The sequence below is a fragment of the Callospermophilus lateralis genome, chromosome 4 (assembly GCF_048772815.1).
Source record: "Callospermophilus lateralis isolate mCalLat2 chromosome 4, mCalLat2.hap1, whole genome shotgun sequence".
NCBI lineage: Eukaryota > Metazoa > Chordata > Mammalia > Rodentia > Sciuridae > Callospermophilus > Callospermophilus lateralis.
The window spans coordinates 6,347,434-6,371,189 of NC_135308.1; the positions used below are offsets into that span (position 1 = coordinate 6,347,434).

At 51.9% G+C, this 23,756-nt stretch overlaps 1 protein-coding gene across 2 annotated transcripts; it reads left to right on the plus strand.

Moving 5' to 3' along the window:
- Positions 1-396: 396 nt before the first annotated feature.
- On the plus strand, positions 397-20,754 carry Ctsb (cathepsin B). 2 transcript variants are annotated; one of them, XM_076853505.2, is made up of 10 exons: positions 397-502; positions 11,432-11,582; positions 12,145-12,230; positions 13,738-13,852; positions 14,530-14,648; positions 16,131-16,216; positions 16,473-16,616; positions 16,992-17,108; positions 19,308-19,436; positions 19,800-20,754. In XM_076853505.2, exons 2-10 carry the CDS (start codon positions 11,457-11,459, stop codon positions 19,895-19,897), a joined length of 1,020 nt encoding a protein of 339 aa, XP_076709620.1. In that variant the 5' UTR covers positions 397-502; positions 11,432-11,456; the 3' UTR covers positions 19,898-20,754. The 2 variants fall into 2 exon arrangements, with proteins under 2 accessions (XP_076709620.1, XP_076709621.1); XM_076853506.2 differs by lacking the exon at positions 397-502 and adding an exon at positions 893-916.
- Positions 20,755-23,756: the final 3,002 nt, after the last annotated feature.

The window sequence follows — 23,756 nt, forward strand, 5'->3', positions numbered from 1 at the left end:
CTTCTCAGAATTTTCGGCTACAAGATGCTAAGGGTGCTCTGGGAAGCCGGCGTCTCCATCCCCAACCCCAGCAAGGAAGTAAGCACAGCCGCCGCGCCCCACCCAGCGCTCCGGCGGCTATGAAAGCGCAGTGTGGGGAGCAGGGTCCCTGAGAATTTCTCCAGGTGGGTGGAGACCCTGGAGACCACCTTCAGCCACTCAGCCGCAGACGGCTCCCGTCCGCAGGGCTTGGCATCCCCGGGGGACCGCCAGGCGCAAAGTCCCGGTGGCCCGCAGGGTCTTAGGGAGCAGCGAACAGAGGGCGGCGCAGGCCAGGGCGCCGGGGCGGGGCGCGCCGGGGCGTCACGTGGCGAGCCAGCCGGGCGGGCGGGGCCGCGCAGGCTAAATAGGGGCGAGCGGCCGGGGCGGCCACCGCGGCTCGGGCTCCGGCTCCGCCTTCGCCTTCGTCTCCGCGAGCTCGCTGCACCCCTACGGCAGGCCCCGGCTCTTGGCGTTGCGCTCGGTGAGTGCCCGGGCGTGGGGCGCCACAGACGTGACCTTGGCGGAGGATGGGGAGCCAGCTGCGCGCGGGCGCGCTCCCGGGCGCCGGGGCTGGGCCTCTCTGCCGCCCCAGCCGGGCCCAGGCGCCTTCCCGCGGGGTCCTGGGAGGCAGGCGGGAAGCGGTGCTGGGCCGCCTGCGAGCCGGAGGCGCCGTGCACCCGGGCCGTGCTCCCCAGGGCTGGACGGGCGGCCCTGGCCGCGGCGGTCTCCCTGGGCGGGCCGGAGGCGGCCCCGGGGCGCTGGGGAGTTTGCGGGGAGCCCCGGGGGAGGAGCCTGCGGGGAAGCTGGGCCTGGATCCCGGCGACGGTGGCCGGCCTCTCTCTCCTTCGACCTCAGCCCTGGCCTCGGGTCCTCGGCACAGATTGCTGAGATAATGGTATCGACCTGCATCTCTTTTCCTTTAGTTTCTTGATTTGTTTTCTTTCTAAAGAGTTTGCCCGGCGACTTTCAGCACGTAACCCCATACAATCCATGGGATCCCAGAAGACATAACCTGGGATCCCATGATCCCAGGGGCTGGGGCGAGCCGGGCCAGAAGAGTTAGCCGACAAACAGGAGTGGAGGTCGGGCTTGCTCTCGGGATATGGGGAAGAGGACGTGGTCAGTGCTACACTTGGACTCCTGGAAGGGGGAGAGCCTCAGGCCAGGAGGGTTGGGGGCCGGGAGTACTTCTCGGCCTGGGGCACAGCCCCTCCTTCAGTCAGTGGCCTGGAGGGCGGGCGGGGGTGGGGGGTAGTACCGGTGCAGCCCTGTGGGGTGGCCTCGGCAGGCCAGGCTAGCGGGGCAGGCCAGGATGAGGTGAATTAGACCTGGCTCTTAGGCGCCTGTATCAGTCCCCTGCCAGGCACTGGGGAAGCCCCAGCCCCACGACGCCCACACCAGTGAGTGGGCCAGGGAGATAGGGGTCATTCCCTCTGCGAGAGAACAGCTGAAGTACAGTCATCTTGGTGGATCTTCAGGAAGGTGAAGAGGCCTGGGAGGTTGTTCTGCTCTTTTCTTCCCCATCAGCCTTTTCTCAGTGGAGACTTGCTTCCCATTGGCCCTAGTGATGGTGACCTACGACCTTGAACTTCCTAGAGAAGAACTTCCCAAAGAGTGTTGAAGGCACCCTGGAGAAGAGCGGCTTCTGCCCCTTTCAGGGTACTGCCTGGTGCAAAAGTGCAGGTCCCTCATCTGCCTGCCTTGAAGCCCAGGCGGAATACCCCACAGACCGGGCTCAAATGGACTTTCCTTGATGTTGACTCTGGACAACCCTGTTTCAAACTGGGCAGGCAGTGGGGCCGGAAGCCCTTTGGCCCCAGGTTGAAAGCCCCGTGGTGCTGATTCAGCAGTTTGGGTTGAGGCCCTTCTGTAGTACGGTGGAAATACTTGGGAGGAGTCACAGGTCTGTCTACTTTTCATGATCTGGTGTGAGGAAATTGTTAGACTTGCGAGGCTGAACTATATGAAATGGAATATTTGAAGGTCAAGGGGGTAGAAACCAAACACTTGCATGATTCACGTGAAGGGCAGTGGTGGGGCTGATGTGCTGTGCTTGCTGCAGTTGGTAGTCCCTACACCTGCTCCCTTGAGGGCTTTTTGGTGGTGTTGTTGTTTTGTTTGTTTGTTTGGGTACTGGGGATTAAATCCCAGGCGCTCAACCACGGAGCCCCTTCTCATCCATTTTTTATTTTTTTATTTTGAGATGGAGTCTCACTAAGTTGCTGAGGATGACTTTGGACTTTGAATCCTCCTTCCTCAACCTCCAGAGTTGCTTGGACTGCTGGTGTGCACTGCTGCTCCCAGCCCAGTTCTCTGCTTTTTAACTTAAAGCCTTAACTCCTCCTTCTGCAGACTTGAGGCCTTCCAGGGTAAACCTCTGAGCAGCTGTTTCTGGGGGTCAGTTATTCTCCTGCACCTGCTTTCCTTCAGAGGAACATTGTATCTGCTTCTGCAGGCCTCTTCTTACACTTCTCCTGGGCTTCCTTGGAATTTCTTCTACTCTGTACCAATCCATAAGCAATGTTGTTATAAAGTGTGTGTTGTTACAGATCTAATGTAGTTCATTCATCTTTTTTTTTTCTTTTTGTGGTGCTAGGCAAGTGCTCTACCACTGAGCCACATCCTCAGCCTCTAGTTCATTCACATTAAATACACATGGTATGTTACCCTATATGAGGAACGGTTAGATTCTTTTTTTTTTTTTTTTTCTGTACCAGGGAAGATGATGATGATGATGATGATTTTTTTGTACCAGGGATTGAACCCAGGGGCGCTTAATCCTGAGTCACATCCCCAGCCCTTTTTTATATTTTACTTTGAGATAGGATCTTTGCTGAGTTGCTTAGGGCCTCCCTAAATTGCTAAGGCTGGCTTTGAACCTGCTGTCCTCCCAATCCACTGGGATAACAGGTGTATGCCACCACACCGGGCCCTTTTTATTTTTATTTAGAGATAGGGTCTTACTAAGTTGCCTAGGCTGGCCTCAAACTTGTAGTCCTGCCTCACCTCCGAAATCGCTAGGATTATAGGCCTGCCTGAGCCTGATTTTCCTACTTTTTCACTATTGCTCAAGTGCTACAGTAAATATCTTTTTGAATCTCCCAGTTACTTTCAAGAGTTTCTCTTGTGTAGAAGCAAAAGTGAAGCAGAATTAAAGGCTGGGTCACAAGGCATGTGACTCATCACATATTCTATTGTGCTGGATATTGACATAGTGCCCTCCTGGGTGACTGGCTCAGTTTGGTGTTTGTTGTTGTTCTTGTTTTGTGGGTTTTTTTGTTTGTTTGTTTGTTTGTTTGTTTTTGGTACTGGTTGAACTCAGGGGCACTCAACCACAGAGCCCCATCCCCAGCCCTTTTTTGTATTTTATTTAGAGACAGGGTCTCACTGAGTTGCTCAGTGTCTTGTGGTTGCTGAGGCTGGCTTTGAACTCCTGATTCTTGTGCCTCCGCCTCCCGGGCTGCTGGGATTACAGGCGTGCACCTGCACCTGGCCTGTCTCAGTTTCACTCCCAGCAGTGTGGAGGTTCCTGTTCCTCCTATTCACCAATACTAGCTCTTACCAGATTTCAATTTTTACCAATCTAGTAGGTTTGAAATGGTACCTGTTTTAATTTTCCTGACTAGAAATTCAAGTTTTATTTTTTGCCCTAGAAAAGCATCAATAATAGTGAGAATTTTCCTGTTTTGTTGTTGATCATTGGTAGCATTTGTGCATTTTTGTTTCCAAGACAGATTCTCACTAAGTTGCCTAGGCTGTCCTCAAACTCAAGCCCCTGCAGCCTTAGCCTCCTGGGTAGCTGGGATTACAGGTGTGTGCCACTGTGCCTGGCTCCCTTTGTGTATTTATTTACTTGTTGTTTGGGGATTAAACCCAGGGATGCTTTACTGCTGAGCCACATCCTCAGTCCTTATTTATTTATTTATTTATTTTACGTCAGAATCTTGCCTGAGTTGCTAGGGCATTACTAAGTTGCTGAGGCTGGCCTCAAATTTGTAATCCTCCTACCTCAGTCTCCCGAGTTTCTGGGATTACAGCCACCATGCCTGGCTCCTTTGTGTGTTTTGATGTGTTTGTGAACAGCTAACCCTCACAGAGTTCTTTAGGTCCTGATCTAGGTGTCTGAACTGTGTAGTTAGGTCACGTTTTCTCATTTGTGTGTGAGGTTTAGGGTTGCAGACTTACTCTTTACAGACAGGAAAGCTGGGCCACCCGCAGTCTGCAGCATGAGTTGCATCACTTAGAAGACTGTGGTAGAATTTCATCCCTGGCAGTTAATCCGCCCTGCTCAGGTCGGTGCGCTCCTTCACAGATTGCTCATGGTCTTCTCAAGCCTTAGTTTTTCCCACCTGCAAAGTAGAAGCCTTGTACAAGACTGGGGTCCTTTTCTAGCACTGATGTTTTTATGAATGCTGGTGCTGAGAAGGACACGTGGATTTCAATTCTAACCCTTATCTCTCTTTACCAGGCCAGTAACTTCTTTGGTCTGGTTGAGATAATCTAATGTTATCAGTAAGCAGGGCTGGCTGAGCATTGGACTGGTGCCACCTAGGTGGTAGAGCCCTAGAGAAGAGGCAGATATTCTGCCTCCCAGCCTGGGTGGGGTCAGGCTGCTCCATGACCCTCTGACCTGCTGACCTGAACTTGGGCGGGGCATGTCACAGAGGAGTCACATGGCTTCCTGCTTACACAAGTCCTGGGGTGGGGGTAGAGGCTGCCAGCCAAGGCCTCCTTCAGTCAAGTATGTCAGACCAAGTCAGAGTTCCAGAGCCCTCTGCCCCTCATTCTTGGTTTACTTGACTCCACTGGGGTTTTGGCAGTAAGATGGTCAAGTACGTCAACATGTAGGGCCTCGTCACCAATAGTGTAATAGTCATAATTTTTCACTCAAACTGGGATACTTTTGAAAATAATTATTCCGGGGCAGCAGGTGTTCACTGCCCTGCAAGCAGGAGATGCATATTCAGCTACCAGTGGAGAGGGGGTTGAGGATTCCTGGTGCAGGGAGGCCCCTCCTTCCCTCTCAGGTCTGCCTTGCAAGAACCATCTGTTCCTACCCCCTGTACTAGTCCCCGCCCCCCGCCAGGGGACAGCAGGACCCAGCTGCAGGGCACACCTTTCTTTTGCTGGCTTTCATGTCCAGCAGTCCCAGCCCCCAGCCAGCCAGGAAGCTCAGTGTCGCCTGCCCCATCCTCAGGGAGCTGCCCTGTCCGGCCAGCTGAGAGGCATAGACACTAATCTCATTTAGATCTCAGAGGCTCTCTAAAAGCTCTGCAATATGCCCACTTTAGAAACAGGCCTGGGTAATGTATCGCCCCTGTCGGCATCTCAGAGCTGGGAGCAGAATCTCCCAGAACTTAACCAGAACATTGTTCAGTAAGATTGTCTGGTTTCCCACCAACAATAAACATTTCTTTCAACTGCTGAGGGCCTTTGTGGTGTCCACTGTTCTGGTCCCAGGGTTGTGATTTTCTTCCTTGTGCAGGGTGTGGGTTTGCTGTGGCTGATCTTCAGTGTCCCACTTGTGGGCATTGTAGCCAGAAGTTTCCAGGCGTGTGGGAGAGTGGCTTGAGCAGGCTGGCCCTGCTGCACCTGGTGTGAATGATTGACTTATTTTGGAAATTGACTGGCAAGGGGGTGGCCTATGAAGTGTCTTAATGGCCTGAAGGGTTCAGGTGACATATGGAACCTTCTTCCTGGTTCCCATGGAGTCTCCAGGACTAGATAGTGGTGCTGCTGGTTCCTGGCTTGGATGCCTTTTCTGGGCCAGGCAGAAGTTAGCCACATCAAGCCTGGCTCCAAGGGACTGATAGGCCACTGCCTGCTCATAGGGAGAGAGATGAGGCCAAGGGCTGGGATCCCTGTGTGCGCACGGGCGCGGCAAGGGCTGTACCACTGAGCTGCACCCCCAACCTGTTTTTATCTGAATTTAAACGTGATCAACCAAGAATTCCTTTAGGAGCAAAGACATAAAACACCAAAGACCACATCAAGGCTGTGATTCAGAGCAAAGAAGGAAGGCTCCTGGGCCTCCAGTGCGTCCTTGAGATCACCCTCTCCCCTGCCCCAGGCTGCTCCAGCTTTGAGGTATAAATAACTGGGTGAGTGAAGTGGAGGGGCAGTGAGGATCCGCGTGGTCTTGTTTTGTGGGTGTACTGAAGAGGTTGGAACTTGAACAGCTGCCTTTAATGATGGTGAGAACCAAGCCAAGTTTTTATGGAAGAGAAAGAAACGCATAATATTCTTTGTCCCGGTCCCATCAAGTCTTCACCCTCCTCCTCATTTCCCACCTTACCCTGATGCAGTCGCTCTGCCTGCCATCTCCAGGCACAAGTCCTGGTTTGTGGTGACTTCAGAATGTAGGCACTGATGGTGCATCTGTGTTTTCCCACGGTCCTGGGGAGCGAACCCAGGGCCCTCTACCACTGAGCTACATCCCAGCCCCTTTATTTTGAGACAGGGTCTTGCTAGGTTTCTGAGGCTGTCCTTGAACTTGTGATTGTCCTGCCTCAGCCTCTTGAGTTGCTGGAATGTAGACCTGAGCCACCACCACTCCTGGCTGAAGCCTCCGGACTCTTTAGAGACCCCTGGAAGAGGTCTACGGGATTCACAGCACCGCAGGGCAGAAGAGCAAGATATTAGGGAAAATCTGCTCTGGGTGTCACTTTTTCTGATCTGGAAATTTCAGGGGCCTATGGCCTGTCCCCCTGCGTCCTCCAACAGTGGGCTCCATAACAGTGGAGGGGAGCTTTCTTCCTCAAGCTCTTTGGCAGCCCAACTCCACTCTTTTAGGATGGCAGGACATACATAAGGCTCCCTACGACTTGGCGTTAGCTCCTCTCCTGACGTCCGTTCTGTCTCCTTCCAGAGTCCCAAAATTCACATTTGTCCTGGGAAGTCATTAGGGTATCTGGGGAACAGTTTTGCTGTGGGAGTGGATCACTTGACCACAAACCCTTTCTTTACACATGACAGCATTCTTCAGGACACCAGGAGGATGTATGAACCATTGAGTGCTACACGGGCTTGGCCAGGGGAGGAAGGAGGGCCTGATCTTGTCACCAGAGACTGACTTGGAAAGGGTGGGGAGTGCAGTGGATTCCAGATCTTGCTGGGAAGCCCATTGACCGGGACTAGAAATAACAGTAGCCCACAGCTTGCAAGTGTGTACCTCCTGTTTGGGCCCCCTCCCCTCCTGAAATAAGGACTTTCTATTCATCTTGTGTAATTTTTAAAAATCACTGAATTGAGAAATAAGAGGAAAGCATTTGCCTGAACTAGGGGAAGTGAAAGTGGATTGCTGTTTTGGCAAAGACCTTGGAACCCATGACAGGGTATTAGCAGCTGAGCTTGTCTTTCGCACCCTTGCGCATTCCCAGAGGGATTGCCATTTGAGCAGCGTTGGGATAATGGAAGTTGGCTACTCACTAGAGTGAAACAGCCCTTGCTCTCAGGGTATCTGTCTCTTCCTCTAGGAGGGGACATTTGGCTTCAGAGATGGGCTCTCAGCAGTCTCAGAACCCTTAAAATGGAAGCCTCTTTGGACATGAAATGTGGAGATCACTGAGGTTGGAACCGAGGGGCTTTTGTTTGTGTGTGATGGTTTTGGTGGGTTTTGTTGTTGTTGAGGTGTTTTTTTTTTTTTTTTTTTTTTGGTAGCACCAAGGATTGAACCCAGAGATGCTCTGCCAATAAGCTACAGCCTCAGTGCTTTTAAAATTTTGAGACAGGGACTTGCTAATTGTGATCCTCCTTACACGGCCTACCAAGCAGCTGGGATCACAGTGTGCGCCACTGTGCCCAGTTTAGAAGCTTGTTTTAATGCAGATTCTTCTGGCAATGTGGAGGTATTTGGGGTAGGTTTGCTGTAAACTGGAGTCACCTGGTCCATGCTAGAGGTGGGGGAAAGGGGAGGAGAGAAGGGGAAATGAAGCCAGTTGGAGTGAGCAGCACCGCACTCCTTTGTGTGTACACCCGGTACCACACAGGGACTTGTGCCCTGCCTTGGTTCACATACAGCTGCCACCAGAGACATGGTACCTACTAATCCACTTCATAGGTGGTGAAACTGCAGCTCCGTAGAGATTGGCACCCCCAGTGCCAGTTAGTGGTGGAGCTGAGGAACAAATGCAGGTCTCCTGCCTCCACACCAGGGCTTGTCCTCACCACCAGGTGACAGCAGCTGGTAGCCCCGCAAAGTCTGTGCCACAGGTACAGGGCTGAAAGGAGTCTTCTTCCAAGTGCTTATCCTGCTGAGAGTGGGCAGGGCGCTGGGTGGTCCCTGCTGATCTGTGGCTCCAGCTCACAGGAGCATGGGGAGGAGCAGCGGGACCACAGGAAGAGGAGTGAGCACATGGGTCTCCCTGTTGGCGGAGTGCCAGGGGGCTGCAGGAACTGGGGGCCACCTGGGAGATGGGAGTGCCTGTGTTTTCTGCCATCACGGAAACCAAAGAAATCCCATTTTAAAATTTAGGTTGCCATGGAAATGCTCCTATCCTTCTCTTGGCTTATGGTTTCCCATCTCAGCAGATGCCGAGCCTCCCGGGGGCACCTGGGGACACTCATTCTCCATATACAAGAGATGAGAGAACAAGCCTGGCGACCTGTCATCTGTTCATCCAGACTCCCACTTTCAAGGAGTGGACATTCTGGTGTTTCTGCACCAGTGCCCACTGTCTTGAGAAAAGATTAAAATGCCAGTGTAAGTCAGAGGGGCCCGACTTTTGCTGGACACATTTACCTCAATTTGCAGGCCATGTGGCCGGCTGGCACATGATCACATGAGAAGGGAGCCTCCCCATGAGTCACTGGACATGGGGACATTAAGGGCATTGAGCAGGCAGTCTTTAGGGAGGAAGCCTCATTGGTGGCAGAGGATGATTGAGAATGCATTTGGAGATCATTACAGAATTGATCGTTTACCAATTTGGTGTCTCAGGGTCTTTGGCAGCATTACTACGATTCTTCCTAAAAGAAACAGAGTTTGAAATACAAGAACATGTTCATTAAAAAAAAAAAAAAGAGGTTTTATTTAGCTCACAGTTTTGGAGGCTGAAAGTTCAAGACCAGGCAGCCCCATGGAGTTGGCCTCTGGCGAGGACCCTGTTGGCCTGGGCTACCCCAGAGCAGATGGCATCATGGTGTATGATAGGGAGAGATCACATGGCTAGAGGAGAAACCAGAGACTGGAGCGGAGCCCACTGCGGCCTCCCACCTGCCCCACCCCCTGTGTGTCAACACTACCTCCCCACATGGCCACACTGCAACATGGCCCTTTGGAGGACACACTCCGACCATAGCAGTATGGTCTCCTGGCGCAGTTACTGCTTTTGTATATTTTCTTTGACTTTTTGCCCCCATACTGGGGCTTGAACCCAGGGTTTCGAGCACCCACCACTGGGCTGCACCCCAGCCGCCGCTGCCATCAGCATCATCTTCATCATCGCTGTTTTATTTGAAACAGGATGGTGCTCATTGCCAGGCTGGCAGCTTTTGTGCTGCTCCTGCCTGGGCTTCCTGAGTAGCTGAGAGGGAGCTGGCATTGTATGCTGTGCCACCAGGCCTGACTGCGACTCTCACATCTTGCCCGAAGCTGCAGGACGGCACCTACCCATGCTCCCTGCTTAACAGGCTCACCTTACTAATGGTCTGCAACTCACTTTTCCACATAACAGTAGGACCTGGGCGCTTATGCTGTATCAGTGCGATATGATTCAGCTAGTTCACTTTTCAGCGACTGCTTTGTAATCTACCTGGCCGTTCACCATGATTTAATAATTACCTGTTATTAGACATTGACTCTGTTTCTGGTGTTACCGAGAGAGTTATTTAGTGAGCAGCTGTGTGTGTGCCTGTGTCTTTTCACTTGGATGCTAGCGTATCTGTATAGTAACTTTCTAAATGTCAACCTGCCCGCCCACGCTCCCCACCCTGGCCCTCACCAGGCCGCAGGTGTTGGCCCAGGAAACGCTTGCTTTTGTTAAACAGCACACAGGTTTAAAAGTTGGCAGGCTGGGCTGGGGATGTGGCTCAAGCGGTAACACGCTCGCCTGGCATGCGTGCGGCCCGGGTTCGATCCTCAGCACCACATACAAACAAAGATGTTGTGTCTGCCAAAAACTAAAAAAAAAAAATCAATAAATATAAAAATGCAAAAAAAAAAAAAAAAAAAAAAAAAGGTTGGCAGGCAGCCATCGTAGTGGCACATGCCTGTGATCCCAGCTACTTGAGAGGCTGAGCAGGAGGCTTACGAGTTCCAGGCCAGTCGGGGCAACTTAGCAAGACCCTGTCTCAAAATAAAAGATAAAAGGTCTAGGGTGTGCTCAGTGGAAGAGCACTCCTGGATTCAGTGCTCAGTGCCACACACACGTGCACACACACACACACACACACCAGAAAGTAACGATAGAGATCCTGCGCCATCCTGGAGGGCCTCCACAGAGCTCTTTCCAGAACATCTCTCTCTCCTCACACGTGTATTCTTTCAGAAGAATCATTCTTGAGCTTGTTGGACTGTTAGCTATTCACATGTTCACCGTCAGAACCCTGAGCGTGGCCTGCCCTCTCTGCCAGCTGACACAGTGGGCTTGAGTTAAGCCATGGTGAAGTTTGACTCTTCCTTCCTACGGCTCTCCTCGTGAGGCGGTGTTGCACTGACACTAAGTCACAGGCCCTTCGGGGCCTTTGCCACAGGCTGACCTTGAGGAGGTAGAGCCTGCTCTCAGGAGCCGGGGGGACCAGCCGCCCTCGCCAGGCCGCAGGTGTCGGCCAGGAAACACTTGCTTCTGTTAGCTCCTTGCCTGAGAGGGTGATTCATGTTGAGCTGGAAGTCGCCGGCCTCCTGACTCATGCTGGCGTCCTCAGATGAAGGGCTGAGGTGGGAGGTGTGGTTTCTCAGAAGGCCCATCTCCGAGGCTGGAAGCAGAGCCCTTGGCTGACTGGGAAAACCAGCTGGGCTCGCAGGAGCCAGGTGACTGGAGGAAGCTGCTTTTCTGTCATCTCCATTGTGACTGGCAAGGGCCAAGCTTGCGTTTGCCTGCCCCTTTGCCTTCCCTCAGGACATGGTCACACATGCATCTTTCAGATCACTCACTTTGGGAAGGCCTCTCCAACTCTCTTGAACAAATCCATGCAGTTCACCATGTAGCAGAGAGGGCCCTGGGCTCAGTTTAGTCCCGGCACAGCCCCCGGACTGTCTGTGTCCTCATGTCAGCCATCAGGCATAGCGGGAGCACGGGCACAGTGGAGGATGCTGTGGACACCGTAGACCCCTGAGGCCCATCTGCCGCCACCCCAGGCTTCACAAAGGGCCCATGGCAGAGCCAGGATGAGAGCTTTGCTGTCTGCCCGAGGAACGCCCTGGTGTGTAGCGTGGGACCCATCATAACTCCCCCCGTCCTCTCCTTTCCAGGTGGGTTCAGGATCCAGTTTCCAGAATGTGGTGGCCTTTGGCCTTTCTCTGCTATCTACTGGTGCTGACCCGAGCCCAGGGCAGAACTTCTTTCCACCCGCTGTCAGACGAACTGATCACCTACATCAACAAGCAGAACACCACTTGGCAGGTGGGCTGCGGGACTGCTTCCTGTGTCTGTCCTTATGTCCCATTGGGGATTGGCCTGTGCACTCGGATGGCTCCCAATGGGGCCACAGGACCTTCTGTGTGAGAAAGTTAAAGCTCAGGATCATGGTCGCTTCCTCCCTCCCTGTGCACTGTGTGCATGGGAACAGGCATGAGCGAGTTCCCCAGGTAGGCCGAGGCATGGAGGAGTAGGTGAGTTCCCAGCCAGGGAGCCCGAGAAGCCTGCAGTGGAGGCCCATGGGCTCCATCAGCGCCCTCTCCCGCCACTGCTGGTTTCTGCTGATCCCTGAAGACTGTGGGAACCAAGAAATGAGGAGTGAGCGTGTGCAGGGCGGGGGGTGGGGGGGGTCTCTTGTCAGCAGATGGAGAAGGCACCTGGTCTGGGAGCTGCACTCTGCCCGTGGGCTGCTCTGGTGGTTCTCCAGTTCTTTTGTCTCCCTGGCCTCCCCTGAGGAGGACCCTGTGTGTGGGCAGCGTGCCCGCCTACCCCATGCCAGCAACCTCTGGGTTGGTAGGTGACAATCACAGGCATGGCTCTCTTTCAGGCAGGACGCAATTTCCACAATGTGGACGTGAGCTACCTGAAGAGGCTGTGTGGCACCTTCCTGGGTGGGCCCCGGCTGCCCGAGCGGTGAGTGCTGTGCCTGGAGAAGCCCTGACTCTCAGCCTGTGGGCCACAGGCAGCCATGAGGGACCGTGGAGGGGGAAAGGGAAGCCGCCCTCGGTCCCCCTCAGAGCTGCTGAGACACCTCAAGGTACAGGGTATCTCTGGCCAGTATGGGCATCTCCAAGGTGTCCTAGAGCCTGGGACAAGGCTCCAGGATGGCAGATAGGTCTCAATGAACTCTGTTTTGAAAAATCTAAGGAAAATCTTAAGAAGAGCCATAGGATCTGCCCTTGTGTTTTCTTTTCCTAGAACACGGCCTAGGGAATTTTCATGGAGCTGTTACTCCCAGCAGCCATTACTGGTGGCTGCCTGAGGGTGGGGTGGTTGAGTGTCCTGACTCCACTGTTTACAGGAAGGCAAGGGTAATTCGTCATTTCTATTCCAGCCTGAGCTCTTAGGGCTGTAGGAAGAGTTTTCATTTTTAGCCATTCCAAGTCGGAAAGTGGGAAGTGGACTGCATCCATTTGGAGAATCGCAGCGTGAGAGAGAGGAAAAGTGAAGTTGTAGGACTCCTTGGGGCTGAGGATGTGGCAGTGACAGGATGTGTTCCCCACATCTGCCGTGTGATTGGAGAACTTTAATGTTTTTTTTTGTTTGTTTGTTTGCGGGTGGGTACCAGGAATTGAACTCAGGGCCACTCAACCACTGAGCCACATCCCCAGCTCTATTTTGTATTTTATTTAGAAACAGGGTCTCACTGAGTTGCTTAGCGCCTTGCCATTGCTGAGGCTGGCAAAAGTGAGATCCTCCTGTCTCAGCCTCCCGAGCCGCTGGGATTACAGGTGTGTGCACCACGCCTGGTGAGAACTTGAGTGTTTTTCACAGACTGTGAAACCTTGGGTGGGGCACATCTGTCTTGGCATACAGCTAAATGACTCTTTAAGGAAAAGAGAAAATAGAATGAATCCCAGATACTTTTCTACTCACAGCCAGTGTCGTCTTGTTCCAGTACACCTCTTATGTGAAATGAAAACCCAGGAAAAAAATCACAAAAATAAATTTTAAAAATGATTTAAAGCATCTAGACAGATGTTTATGATTAAAGGTGGGTAGAGGAAGCAAGAGACATAGAACTGTTGAAAAATATCAAACGAATCTAGAAAGAAGTGTACAGAATGCCAGATTGCATTGAGCCATGGGATCAAGTTCTGTGTTACAAGATTCGTAGCGCACCTCCGCCATCCCAGGGACCCGGAAGGCTGAGGCAGGGGGATAGCAAGCTTGAGGGCAGCCTCAGCAACTTAGCGAGACCCTGGCTCAAAGGAAAAAGTAAAAATGGCTGGGGATGCAGCTCAGTGGCAAAATGCCCCTGTGTTCAGTTCCCACTACCAAAAAACCAGACCGTGAGGGAACTTCTGCACATCTCAGCCCTCACTTGCTCTCTTGGTGCAGCCCTTAACCAAGAAGCCTTTGCATCTTGGGGGGTGAATTGCAAGGTGACAGTTTGTAATGAAGCCCTTCCTTTGTCCAGAGTTCGGTTTGCTGAGGACATCAATCTGCCTGAAAGCTTCGATGCTCGGGAACAGTGGCCCGACTGTCCAACCATCAAAGAGATCAGAGACCAGGGTTCCTGTGGCTCCTGCTGGGTAAGACCCAGTTGGCTAGGGATTGCTGCAAGAGCAGAACGGGTGGGAGAATGGTCAACAGTCTGGGGAGGAACCAACTGTAACCAGGCAAGTGACGTTAACTTTCAGAGTCAGTTCCCATCAGTCTAGTGATGGTGTCGTGGTCAGGAGTTGTGGCGAGGATTGGGTGGAGGAATGAATGGGCTGTTGGCCCTGCAGATGGCGAGTCCCTGTGCACACTGGCAGCGCTGGCCACTACTCTGCTTCCTGAGTGTCCCATCTCTGTCAATGAGCTGTCCTTGTTTTTGAGTTGTGGTAAAATACATATAGCAGAAATTGCCACCATCTTAACATTTGTTGCGTGCAGTTCAGTGGCGTTAGTACGTGGGCACTACTGCGCAGCCACCACACCCTATCCCAGAGCTCCTTTCACCTTGATGTCGGGGGCTGCCGCCAACACCGACTCCTGCTGCTCCCCAAGCACCTCCTATAGGTGTTTGTGTTTGCTTCAAAAGTGAGCTGAGTCCCCAGGTAGAGGCTCAGGTGGATTGGTCTTTGCTTGGAAGCTGAGTTGGAGCCACACGTGGCTTTGAGAGAGACTGGCCATCCACAAGGTCTGCAGACCTCTCTGGTGATGGCGGGAGATGCCACAGGTCGGGCGTGGCGGCGGCCTCACTGGGCAGGACTTGTTCCCGCAGGCATTTGGGGCTGTGGAGGCCATGTCTGATCGGATCTGCATCCACACCAACGGGCACGTCAATGTGGAGGTGTCTGCAGAGGACATGCTCACCTGCTGTGGCGGCCAGTGTGGGGACGGGTGAGTCTTGGGCACCTTTACACAGAGGCCTTAGTGCAGAACGAACTAAGGACTTCTTAGGGGAGGGAAGGTGTTTCTTGGCTGAGACAGAGGAGTGGAAGCAGGCCCAAGAGTGGCTGCCACTGTCTGGCCTACAGAGCTGGGCGAAGGGAGGGTCTGGCCAACATGGTCTCAGAAAATGCCGTTAAATTTCTGAACCTGGGACTGCTGTTTCCTCACTTGTTCCTTCTTCCTGTTCATGGAAATGTACTTGCCTTGGGGTTGTTTTCTTATTTTGAATCAAGACAGTGGGCCCCAGGTGGATCGCACTGAGCTGTATCCCTAACTCAGGGGCTCACCAGTGCTAACATCCGGCCTTGGGCCAAACCAGTGGTGCATATCTGTGGCTGCACATAGAAAGGCCCGAGTTACAGAAACGTGCCTGGGCCTCACTGCACACCAGTGAATTGCTCTCTGGCACTGGTGGGTTTTCCTAGTACGTTCGTCCCTGCTTTCCCACAGGGGATACGCTCCAGTACCCCTCACGGATGCCCAAAACCCAGGCTAGGACTGAACCCTGTATGTGCTGTTTTTTCCTATACATAAATTTAATGCTTTTTCCACCTTAACTAAGTACTTAGCACTTGCTATGCTCATAAGTTTTGCAGAGACAAAACCAACACAAATTTCTTTTTCTTTCGATATAATTTCAGGGATAAGAAACTTGGGAATCGCAGCATCTGATTTTTTTTTTTTTTTTTCTTGTTAAGTTCAGAATTTTTCACCTTTTCGCTTAAATAAAGCACTTTATGGCTTCTCTTTGGCCTACTGGAATTGTCAGCACTGTCACTCTTGTGCTCTGGGGCCACTGTTAAGTAAATAACTTGAACACAAGCACTGTAAAAAGACCTGTGAATCTGGTGACCAAGACGGCTACTAAGTGCCTGATGGGCAGGTAGTGTATACAGCACAGATACTCCAGACAAGGGCATGATTCTCATTCCGTGCCAGCTGGAGTGGCACGGTGTGAGATTTCATCACACTGGTCAGAACAGTTTATAATTTAACACTTAGGAAATGCAGGAACTCTCCATTGAACATGTTAGACCACAGTTGGTGGCACAGGTAACTGAAACCTCAAAAATCAAAAACTACAGTTGAGGAGGTTGGAGCTCCTCTACCTCAGGGAATTATAATATCCTGCATGGTTGAGAATCACCATTCCAGAAAGAAGGAAGCCTAGAGCCTAGTTTGGTGTAGACATGAATGTAAGAGTCCTGTCTTCTGGGGGGTCTTTGTGGGAAGGGATGGGAGCCTGGTTGGATGTCTGAAGAAGTAAGTTGAGGGAGGGTGACTGGGGTTGGTGGGCTCTGGGAGGACAGTCATGCCAGTGCTAGGGCATGTGGACCCAGCAGTGACCTTAATGTGTGACCAGGCAGTGGTCTGTGCATAGCCGGAACTTCTCTTACACTGAATTTAACAAAAGTCTCTTTTTTTTTTTAGCTGTAATGGAGGCTATCCGTCTGGAGCTTGGAACTTCTGGACAAAAAAAGGCCTGGTTTCTGGTGGCCTGTATGACTCCCACATAGGTGAGTGTGCATTCCTGTCTGCCAGAGGGATTCCATAAGCCCTGCGTCAGGATGGCTTTGGTTTCTGTTATGAAGGACCATGGAGGGCAGCGGGCTGGGCGGGAAGTCGGACACAGATAAGGCAGCCCTCCAGACAGGGTCAGCCCCAGGTCAGGGCTGCAGACATGGCCTGGCCTGTGTCCACTCCTTCCTCCTGGCCTGGGGGCCTTTCCATGGTGGTTGTAGGCTGACCCCCCTCGTCCACTCTGTCCATCAGGCTGCAGACCCTACTCCATCCCTCCCTGTGAGCACCACGTCAACGGTTCCCGGCCCCAGTGCACAGGGGAGGGGGACACTCCCAGATGCAGCAAGAGCTGTGAGCCCGGCTACGCCCCATCCTACAAAGAGGACAAGCACTACGGTAAGGTGGGCTGGGATCTGCCACAAGCCAAAGGGAGGCAGAGACCAGGGCCATTGCATCCTAGGGTCCAGGGACCCTGGGAAGGAGGAAGGAACAGAAGTTCCTCGCCTCACACCCCGACACTCTGCCTGCTCCACCCCAAATCCAGCTTCAGCCCTTTTGAGCTGCGAGAGACCGAATCCCTTATTGTGTGAGCTGGTGGCCTGTCCTGGAGCGCTGGGATCCTCAGCCCCCTCCCATGTCACTCTGCCCAGCTCCCAGGCCCAGCTCACTCCTCAGGAAGCCTTTCTTGGCCTCCTGCTGTAAATCAGCAGATAACCGCCTGTGGGAGCTGAGGTGGCACCCTCACCCCAGCTGGTGTGGTTCCCTCTCCAGGGTACAGTTCCTACAGCGTCTCCAGTAACGAGAAGGAGATCATGGCAGAGATCTACAAAAACGGCCCAGTGGAGGGCGCCTTCACCGTCTTCTCAGACTTCCTGACCTACAAATCAGGTGTGTAGGCAGCTGGGTGGAGGGTTCAGCCGGCAGGTGCTCAAGTGGGTCAGCAGGACTCACCCGGAGGAAGACCTGGGGCTCCTGAGGAGGAGGGCTGCCGGACCTCCCTTTGTCCACCCTCCTTCCTGCCAGCCACCTGTGGCTCCCGGCAGTCCTGTGGCCATCGCTTTCCACCTGTGCTGTCCTGGTTTCCTTCATCTCTGCACATAGTATCCCACATCCCTCTCCAGGAACTTGTCTGGCTAATTCCTCTTCATCCCTCCAAGCCCAGCTCAGCTCTCCTCTCTGGGACCTTCCCTCTCCCTGGCAGTGGTCCCTCCTGCCTTGGCCCGTGTCCTTCATCAGTCTCCACATTTGAACAGTGGGGACTGAGTGGCCTATTTCAATCATTTTTGTTTTTGTCTTTGCAAAGACCTAGTGTCACACCTGACATCCAGACATGAATAAAGGAAATACCTTGCTCTGGGTGGTGCCGAATGCTTCCCATTCCTGACCCTGTCCCTGTCAGCTCCTTAGAAGCCCCCCATTCCAGGTGAACTGCCTTTGCTCCTACTTTTCTCTTATTTACATTCAACCAGATGTAATACCAGTGCTCTCAATTTGAAACAAAGGAAGATGATTTGGGCAAGAAAAATAAGTATTGTCATGAGGGCAATACTTACACAGTCCTCTGCATGTTACTAAAGATGTTTCTGATTTGACAGATGATTCATCTGCCAGGGAAGGCCTGACTAACCAAACTAACCAAATTTCTGAGCTCCTTGGCCAGCATCTTTCCCATCAACCAACACCAGTGACCCATCCTCTTCCCACCTCACCTCTCCAATGCACCCCAGAGCAGCAATTTAAAAACTCTTCAAGCTGTGTAAAACTCTTGACAAACCCATAATTATACAGAATCCCAGGATGTAAAACAGATAATTGGTCACTTAGCAGTAAATTTCTTTGGTAAGTTAGTCATTAGAGAAAGCCACATGTGGTGGCACATGCCTGTAATCCTGATGGCTCCAGAGGTTGAGGCAGGAGGATTGCAAATTCAAAGACAGCCTCAGCAGTTTAGCAAGGCCCTAAGCAGCTTATCAATACCCTGTCTCAAATTAAAAAGAAAAGGGGTGGGGATATGGCTCAGTGGTAGAGCATCGCTGAGTTCAATTCCCAGTACCAAAAGAAACACAAAAAAAAAACCTTAATGATTAGACCTTTTGTTTTTAAAAATCAACCAACAAATCTTTTTGTCAGATTCCATTTCAATATTTCACTAGTTGAGTGTGTTGGGCTTTTAAAAATGTATTTGGTACTGCTTGTAATCCCAGTTACTCGGGAGCCTGAGGCAGAAGGATCACAAGTTGAAGGCCAGCCTGGGATGGTAAAATAATTTTTAAAAGTGCTGGAGGACCACTTTATGCTTTGAATATAACCCTTGATGCTCTGCTACTGCAGCTTATTTTCTAAATGGACACTTTCTTTCTCTTCCTCTCCCCCTGCTCCTCCCTAATCTCTCCCCCTCCCTAATCTCTGGGAAATGGGGAATTACCTTTCTTCCCCATTTTAGGCAGATTTATCTGTCCCTGAGTATGCACTCACCATAGAAAGGAAGTAATCCAGACTTTGGGGATGGTACCAGAAGCTCTCAGAAATGACTGTCTCACAAAATAACAAGTGAATTACAAATCCACATGGAATGTGGCCTTTGAATCACCTCTTTAAAAGCCCCCTGTTCCTGCTGATGGGCAGAATCACAGCCTCTGGGACAGAACAGGAGTCCCCTGTGTTTCTCCTTTGCTAGCAAAGCAATAAGTGTTCTTTTTCCTTTTTCTCAAAAAAAAAAAAAAAAAAAATAGTGCTGGAAAGTGCTAAATAATAATAATAATAGTGCTAAATAGTGCTAAAAAACTTTTAGCTCATTGGTGGAGAACTTGCCTAGCATGCATGAGGCCTGGGTTCCATCCTCTACAGCAAGACAAAACAAAACCAGCAAGACAAAACCACGTGTGGATTATCTCCCTATATCACGGGAGCCCCTGGAGTCTTCTGATGGAGCAGTGGTGTTCTAGCCCTTTGTCTGTATTCTGTCGATGGAACCTAGGGTCTGGCTGGGAGGCCTGTCTCTGCTGCTGGGGGTGGCTAGCTGAGTTGGGGTGCTGTGGAGCGGGATGGTGGCCTGGACTTGGTCTGAATTGGCTTTCCCTTCCTCAGGAGTGTACAAGCATGTTGCTGGAGAGATGATGGGAGGCCACGCCATCCGCATCCTTGGCTGGGGGGTAGAGAATGGCATCCCTTACTGGCTGGTGGCCAACTCCTGGAACACTGACTGGGGTGACAACGGTGAGTGGCAGCCCCCTTCCTGCTGCAGATAGGGAGTCATGAGCCAGAACAGACTCGGTGCTGGTGGGCTGGGACTTCTCCACGTAGGTAGAGAACCTTGGAGACTGAGAGGGTGGTGTGCACCGGGCCGTGGCTCCAGGAAGCTCTGCACAGCAGCTCCCACTGGACCAGGCTGTGAAGGTGACCTGGGGTTGGTGAAAGTGCCTGGAGAGGGGAGGGCCCGGCTGCTGGGCCAGAAGCTGAGAGCACCATGGTGCTGCAGGGGGCAGGTGACTCACTCTCAGTCCTTGGAGTGAGTCTGAATTATTTACAAGGATCAGAAATTAAGGCATACATTCAAAGCACCTTTCTTTCTGTTTCCAGGGTTCTTTAAAATCCTCAGAGGAGAGGATCACTGTGGAATTGAATCAGAAATTGTGGCTGGAATCCCACGCACTGACCAATACTGGGCAAAGATCTAGTCTGCTGCAGGCCTGGCTGGCCAGTCCTGGGGTTTCCCTAAACGTAGCCAACTGGTCTGGGGTTGAGATGCGGGCAAGAATATCTTTTATTCTTTGAGTTCACATAAGGTACAAGAAGTTGTAGACAGGGTCTAAAGAACTGGATCAGGCCAAACTCATGCCTCCCGATAGAACTGTCTTCCAAGGAAACGTGTCCATTCCTGCTCCCTCCCAGCCTGTTCAGTGGACAATGGCCACAGTGCACCCCGAGTCTTCCCCGTAAACTAGTGCTGTTTATAGTGCCTGCTGCTCCGGCTCTGGCTGCAACACCCTCCCACCCGTCGTCCGAGCATCTTCAGCAGTGACAGACCCACCGGCTTTGGCTGCAGGCTTTCCAAAGGAAGGGTCTGTGGAGTCCCAACAGGACAAACGCCCACTCGGAGCAGTACCTCTAAGCAAGTAGCCTTCTAGATGCCACAGGTCCATAGCAGGCATGGCGTGCAATCCTCTGGAGAAAGCCGCGTCGACGCAGGGCGCCTGCATCCGTGGCCCTTGGTAGTGCTGTAAGCCCTCTCTGGTTCTGTCCTTGGCTGATTCTTTTTTAATAGAAGTTTTATTTTTTGTGCACCTCAGCTGATCATGTGAATGAACAAATCTAATAGCTGGAAGAGCTATACTCATTTTTACTCGTCTCCCAATGGTCTGGCTTAAAACAAATCAAGTGGTCATGATTTGCTGGCTGACCTACTGACCTTGACTGCTACATTGAAACTAGTTTGGGAGAAATCAGCTTTTACTGTTTTTGAAAAATTACATCTTCACCCTGTCAATTTAACAAGGAATGACTGTGCCAATAAAAGGTTTCTCCTTTAGTGAAATCTGCTGATGGTGCCTCAGTATCCTCCGGATGGGGCCCTGTGGTCCTGGCCTGTGCACTTGTGGTCTTTAGCCTTCTGGAAACTGCTTGCTCCCCAGCCATGTTTTCAAGTCAGGGCATCTCTCTCCCTGGTTCCCTGTCATCCTCATCAACCCTTCTGTCTTGACAAGCTTGTCCCTGCTCAAAGGTAAGGACATAGTTGTATTCCACTGTTCACCCACAAGCCCCACAATCTGCTGAGGTTTCAAGGTACAGCACCATGTTGGTCTTCCAGATCAGGTTGTCTGTTTCCCAGGAAACATGTCTCCCAGGGTGGAGCCAGAGCCTGTTTTTTTGAGTGGTGTTTTTGAGTTCCCTTTTGTCACTAGTTTATATTGCTGTCCAAGAACTACTCCTTTGCATAATCCTAGTGAAGTATCATAACCAAGTGCACCAGTTCTTGAGGGAACCAGAAACTACAATAATCAGCTCTCATTCACCTGCCTGCCCATAGTTATTTCCCTTCCCCACCTGGGAAGCTTGTCTTCCAGTAAGTTAGGAATCAGAGGCTACATCAAATAAGCTCTTAAAGTCCTGGTTTGGGGGCGGGGGGTCAGTGGAAGAACTACCAGTGCATGAGGCCCTGGGTTGATCCACACTGCAACAGCAACCTGGTGAAGGTTACAGAATAGTTCGTGGTACTCCTTATAGTACTTAGAAAATGTTTCACAAGGTATTCAAGCTACAGATTCCTAGTCACTTTACTCCTGCAATTTCAAATATATTCCTGACCTTAGTGAGTTGCTAACAGTTCTGCTGCTCCCACGCTTCCGCTCCCGTTCTTCTTCCACCATGTACCCACCTGCAACTCCATTCCCACCCATGGAGCCAGCCAGGGTGTGCTTCATGAAGCACCAGAAGGCACTGGGACAGCATCACACGTGAAGGCTTTACCAGAAGAACCTGCTTTGCAGTGTTTGGGATGGATCTCAAGGCTTTAGTCAGCCAGAAATGACCCCCTGGATCACATCTGCCCCAGAGGTCCTCCTGGACGCCTGTCCACATGGGACAGTGCCTTTTCAGTCTTCCCTGCAGGTCAGTCTTTGGGAGAGTTCCACCTTTCCTCTCTTAGGCCTCAGAGCACTGTCCTCTGGGAGCCTTGCCACTTTAATGGGCTGCAGCCCAGCTTCACTGCCCGTTAGCCAGTGCTAGAATGAGCGCCGCACTTGAGTCAGCGTGCAGCCTGACCAGATGCGCTCACTCCTAGGGAGGTTGAAGTTTGAGGAACAATGCCTTTGAGCAGTGTTCTTTAGCCTGATCTCTCCACCAGTCTGGTTCCTGTCACCTGGGAACTTAGGTTAGCAAATTCTTGGGCACCACACCAGGCTACTAGGTCAGAAAGTCTGTGGTTCCGGTGATCGGGTAATTGTGATTCACACTGATGTTTCAAAACCACAAACTTAAGAGCTCAAGTTTCCAAAACTGCCAAAAATGACTACCTCTCCCCCTACACACACCAGCACCCCTGGGAAATGGCACAGTAGTTAACCGTAGCGGTCAGGCCCCCACTCCCAGCTGTTGCTCATTTTAAATTCCTAGATTTTGACGGGCTGGGTGGAATACTCTACTGTGAACAGGAAACAGACCGTGTCGAATGCTGTAAATGATACTGAAAGTGGGGAGCAGGATGCCCAATTGTTTGAATTTTAGATGGATACTTACGTACAGTTATACTAAAAAAATAAAATCGAGCAGGACATATGGCACATGCCTGTAATTCCAGTGGCTCCAGAGGCTGTCAGGAGGATCATAAATTCAAGGCCAGACTAGGCAACTTGGGGAGACCTCGTCTTAAAAAGGGCTGGGGATGTAGCTTAGTGATAGAGTGCCCTTGGGTTTAGTCCCCAGTACTGGGGCAGGGGAATGCAACAACTTATCTTAAAATCCCAAGTCCAGTCTTGGCAAAGTACTTTGCGCCTGGCTCACAGCCCATTCTATTCCATACAGCAAGTCACCTTAACTGGCTTCAGCACTGATGACAAGTTTGTCCAGGGCTGAGCCTAAATGAACCAATTAACTATAAATCTTCATGGACCCAAACTTAAGCCAGGTGACTCTAGTGGTCACAGAAAACCCGTTTCTATAACAGCGCTAACCCAACATTGCTTAGGAAAAAACCAAATTCAGTCCTTAAGTCACTTTACACGCAGTAGACTGGGACAAGAGGCTGTGCACACTGCAGTGCCCCAGTGTCCTCCAGAGGATGTGTGCAGGAGGCTTGGTCCCCAGGGTAGTGACGTGGAGGTGGTGGGGACTCACCTTCAGAAGGGGTGAATGCTGATCTTCTAGAGTGAGTCTGTTATAAAAGCCCGCTGGGCCCTGACTCCCTCTCGCTCCCAGTCTCCCACCACTGTGATGCCGTCCTCCAGGGGGCCCGGACCCCAGGCTGGACAGGCAGGGCCACCCAACCTTCACTTCCAGTCTCCCGAACTGTGAGCATTTATAGAGGCCTTTCCCCTCCTCCTCTTGTGTTGTTGGCTCAGACCCGTGCTGGGCGAGTACCCCACCATGGGTCACATCTCCAGTCCTGAACTCCTTTTCCCACATGTGGTACCCAGCCTCAGGCATTTTGATAATGTGACAAGAGAGAGCTATGCCTCATAGCAGTGCTGGCCAGGTGACTCTCTCAAGGGCTTTTCTGGACAGACCCTTGGCAAGGAACCATGGCTTCCTTGCCCAGGCAGAGATGCAGTGAGCCACGGCAGGAGGGAGTTTACACCAGCCCCGGCTGCGCTGGGGTTAAGGAGGGTGAACCCTCTGAGGGGGAACGAGGCTGGGTGCCACTTGACCTTCATCTGAAAATAGCTCTCCCTTTCTTGAGACATTGGTGTATAGGCTAGGAGGAAAAGTCTTAATGTGTCTGAATGCAGCTGAGATGACTAGCCTCACAGGGAGGCAGCCAGGGAGCAGCTACCCTGTCGCCTGCCCGCCTGCTCGGCCACTGCTACCCAGGGCAGCCAGCTT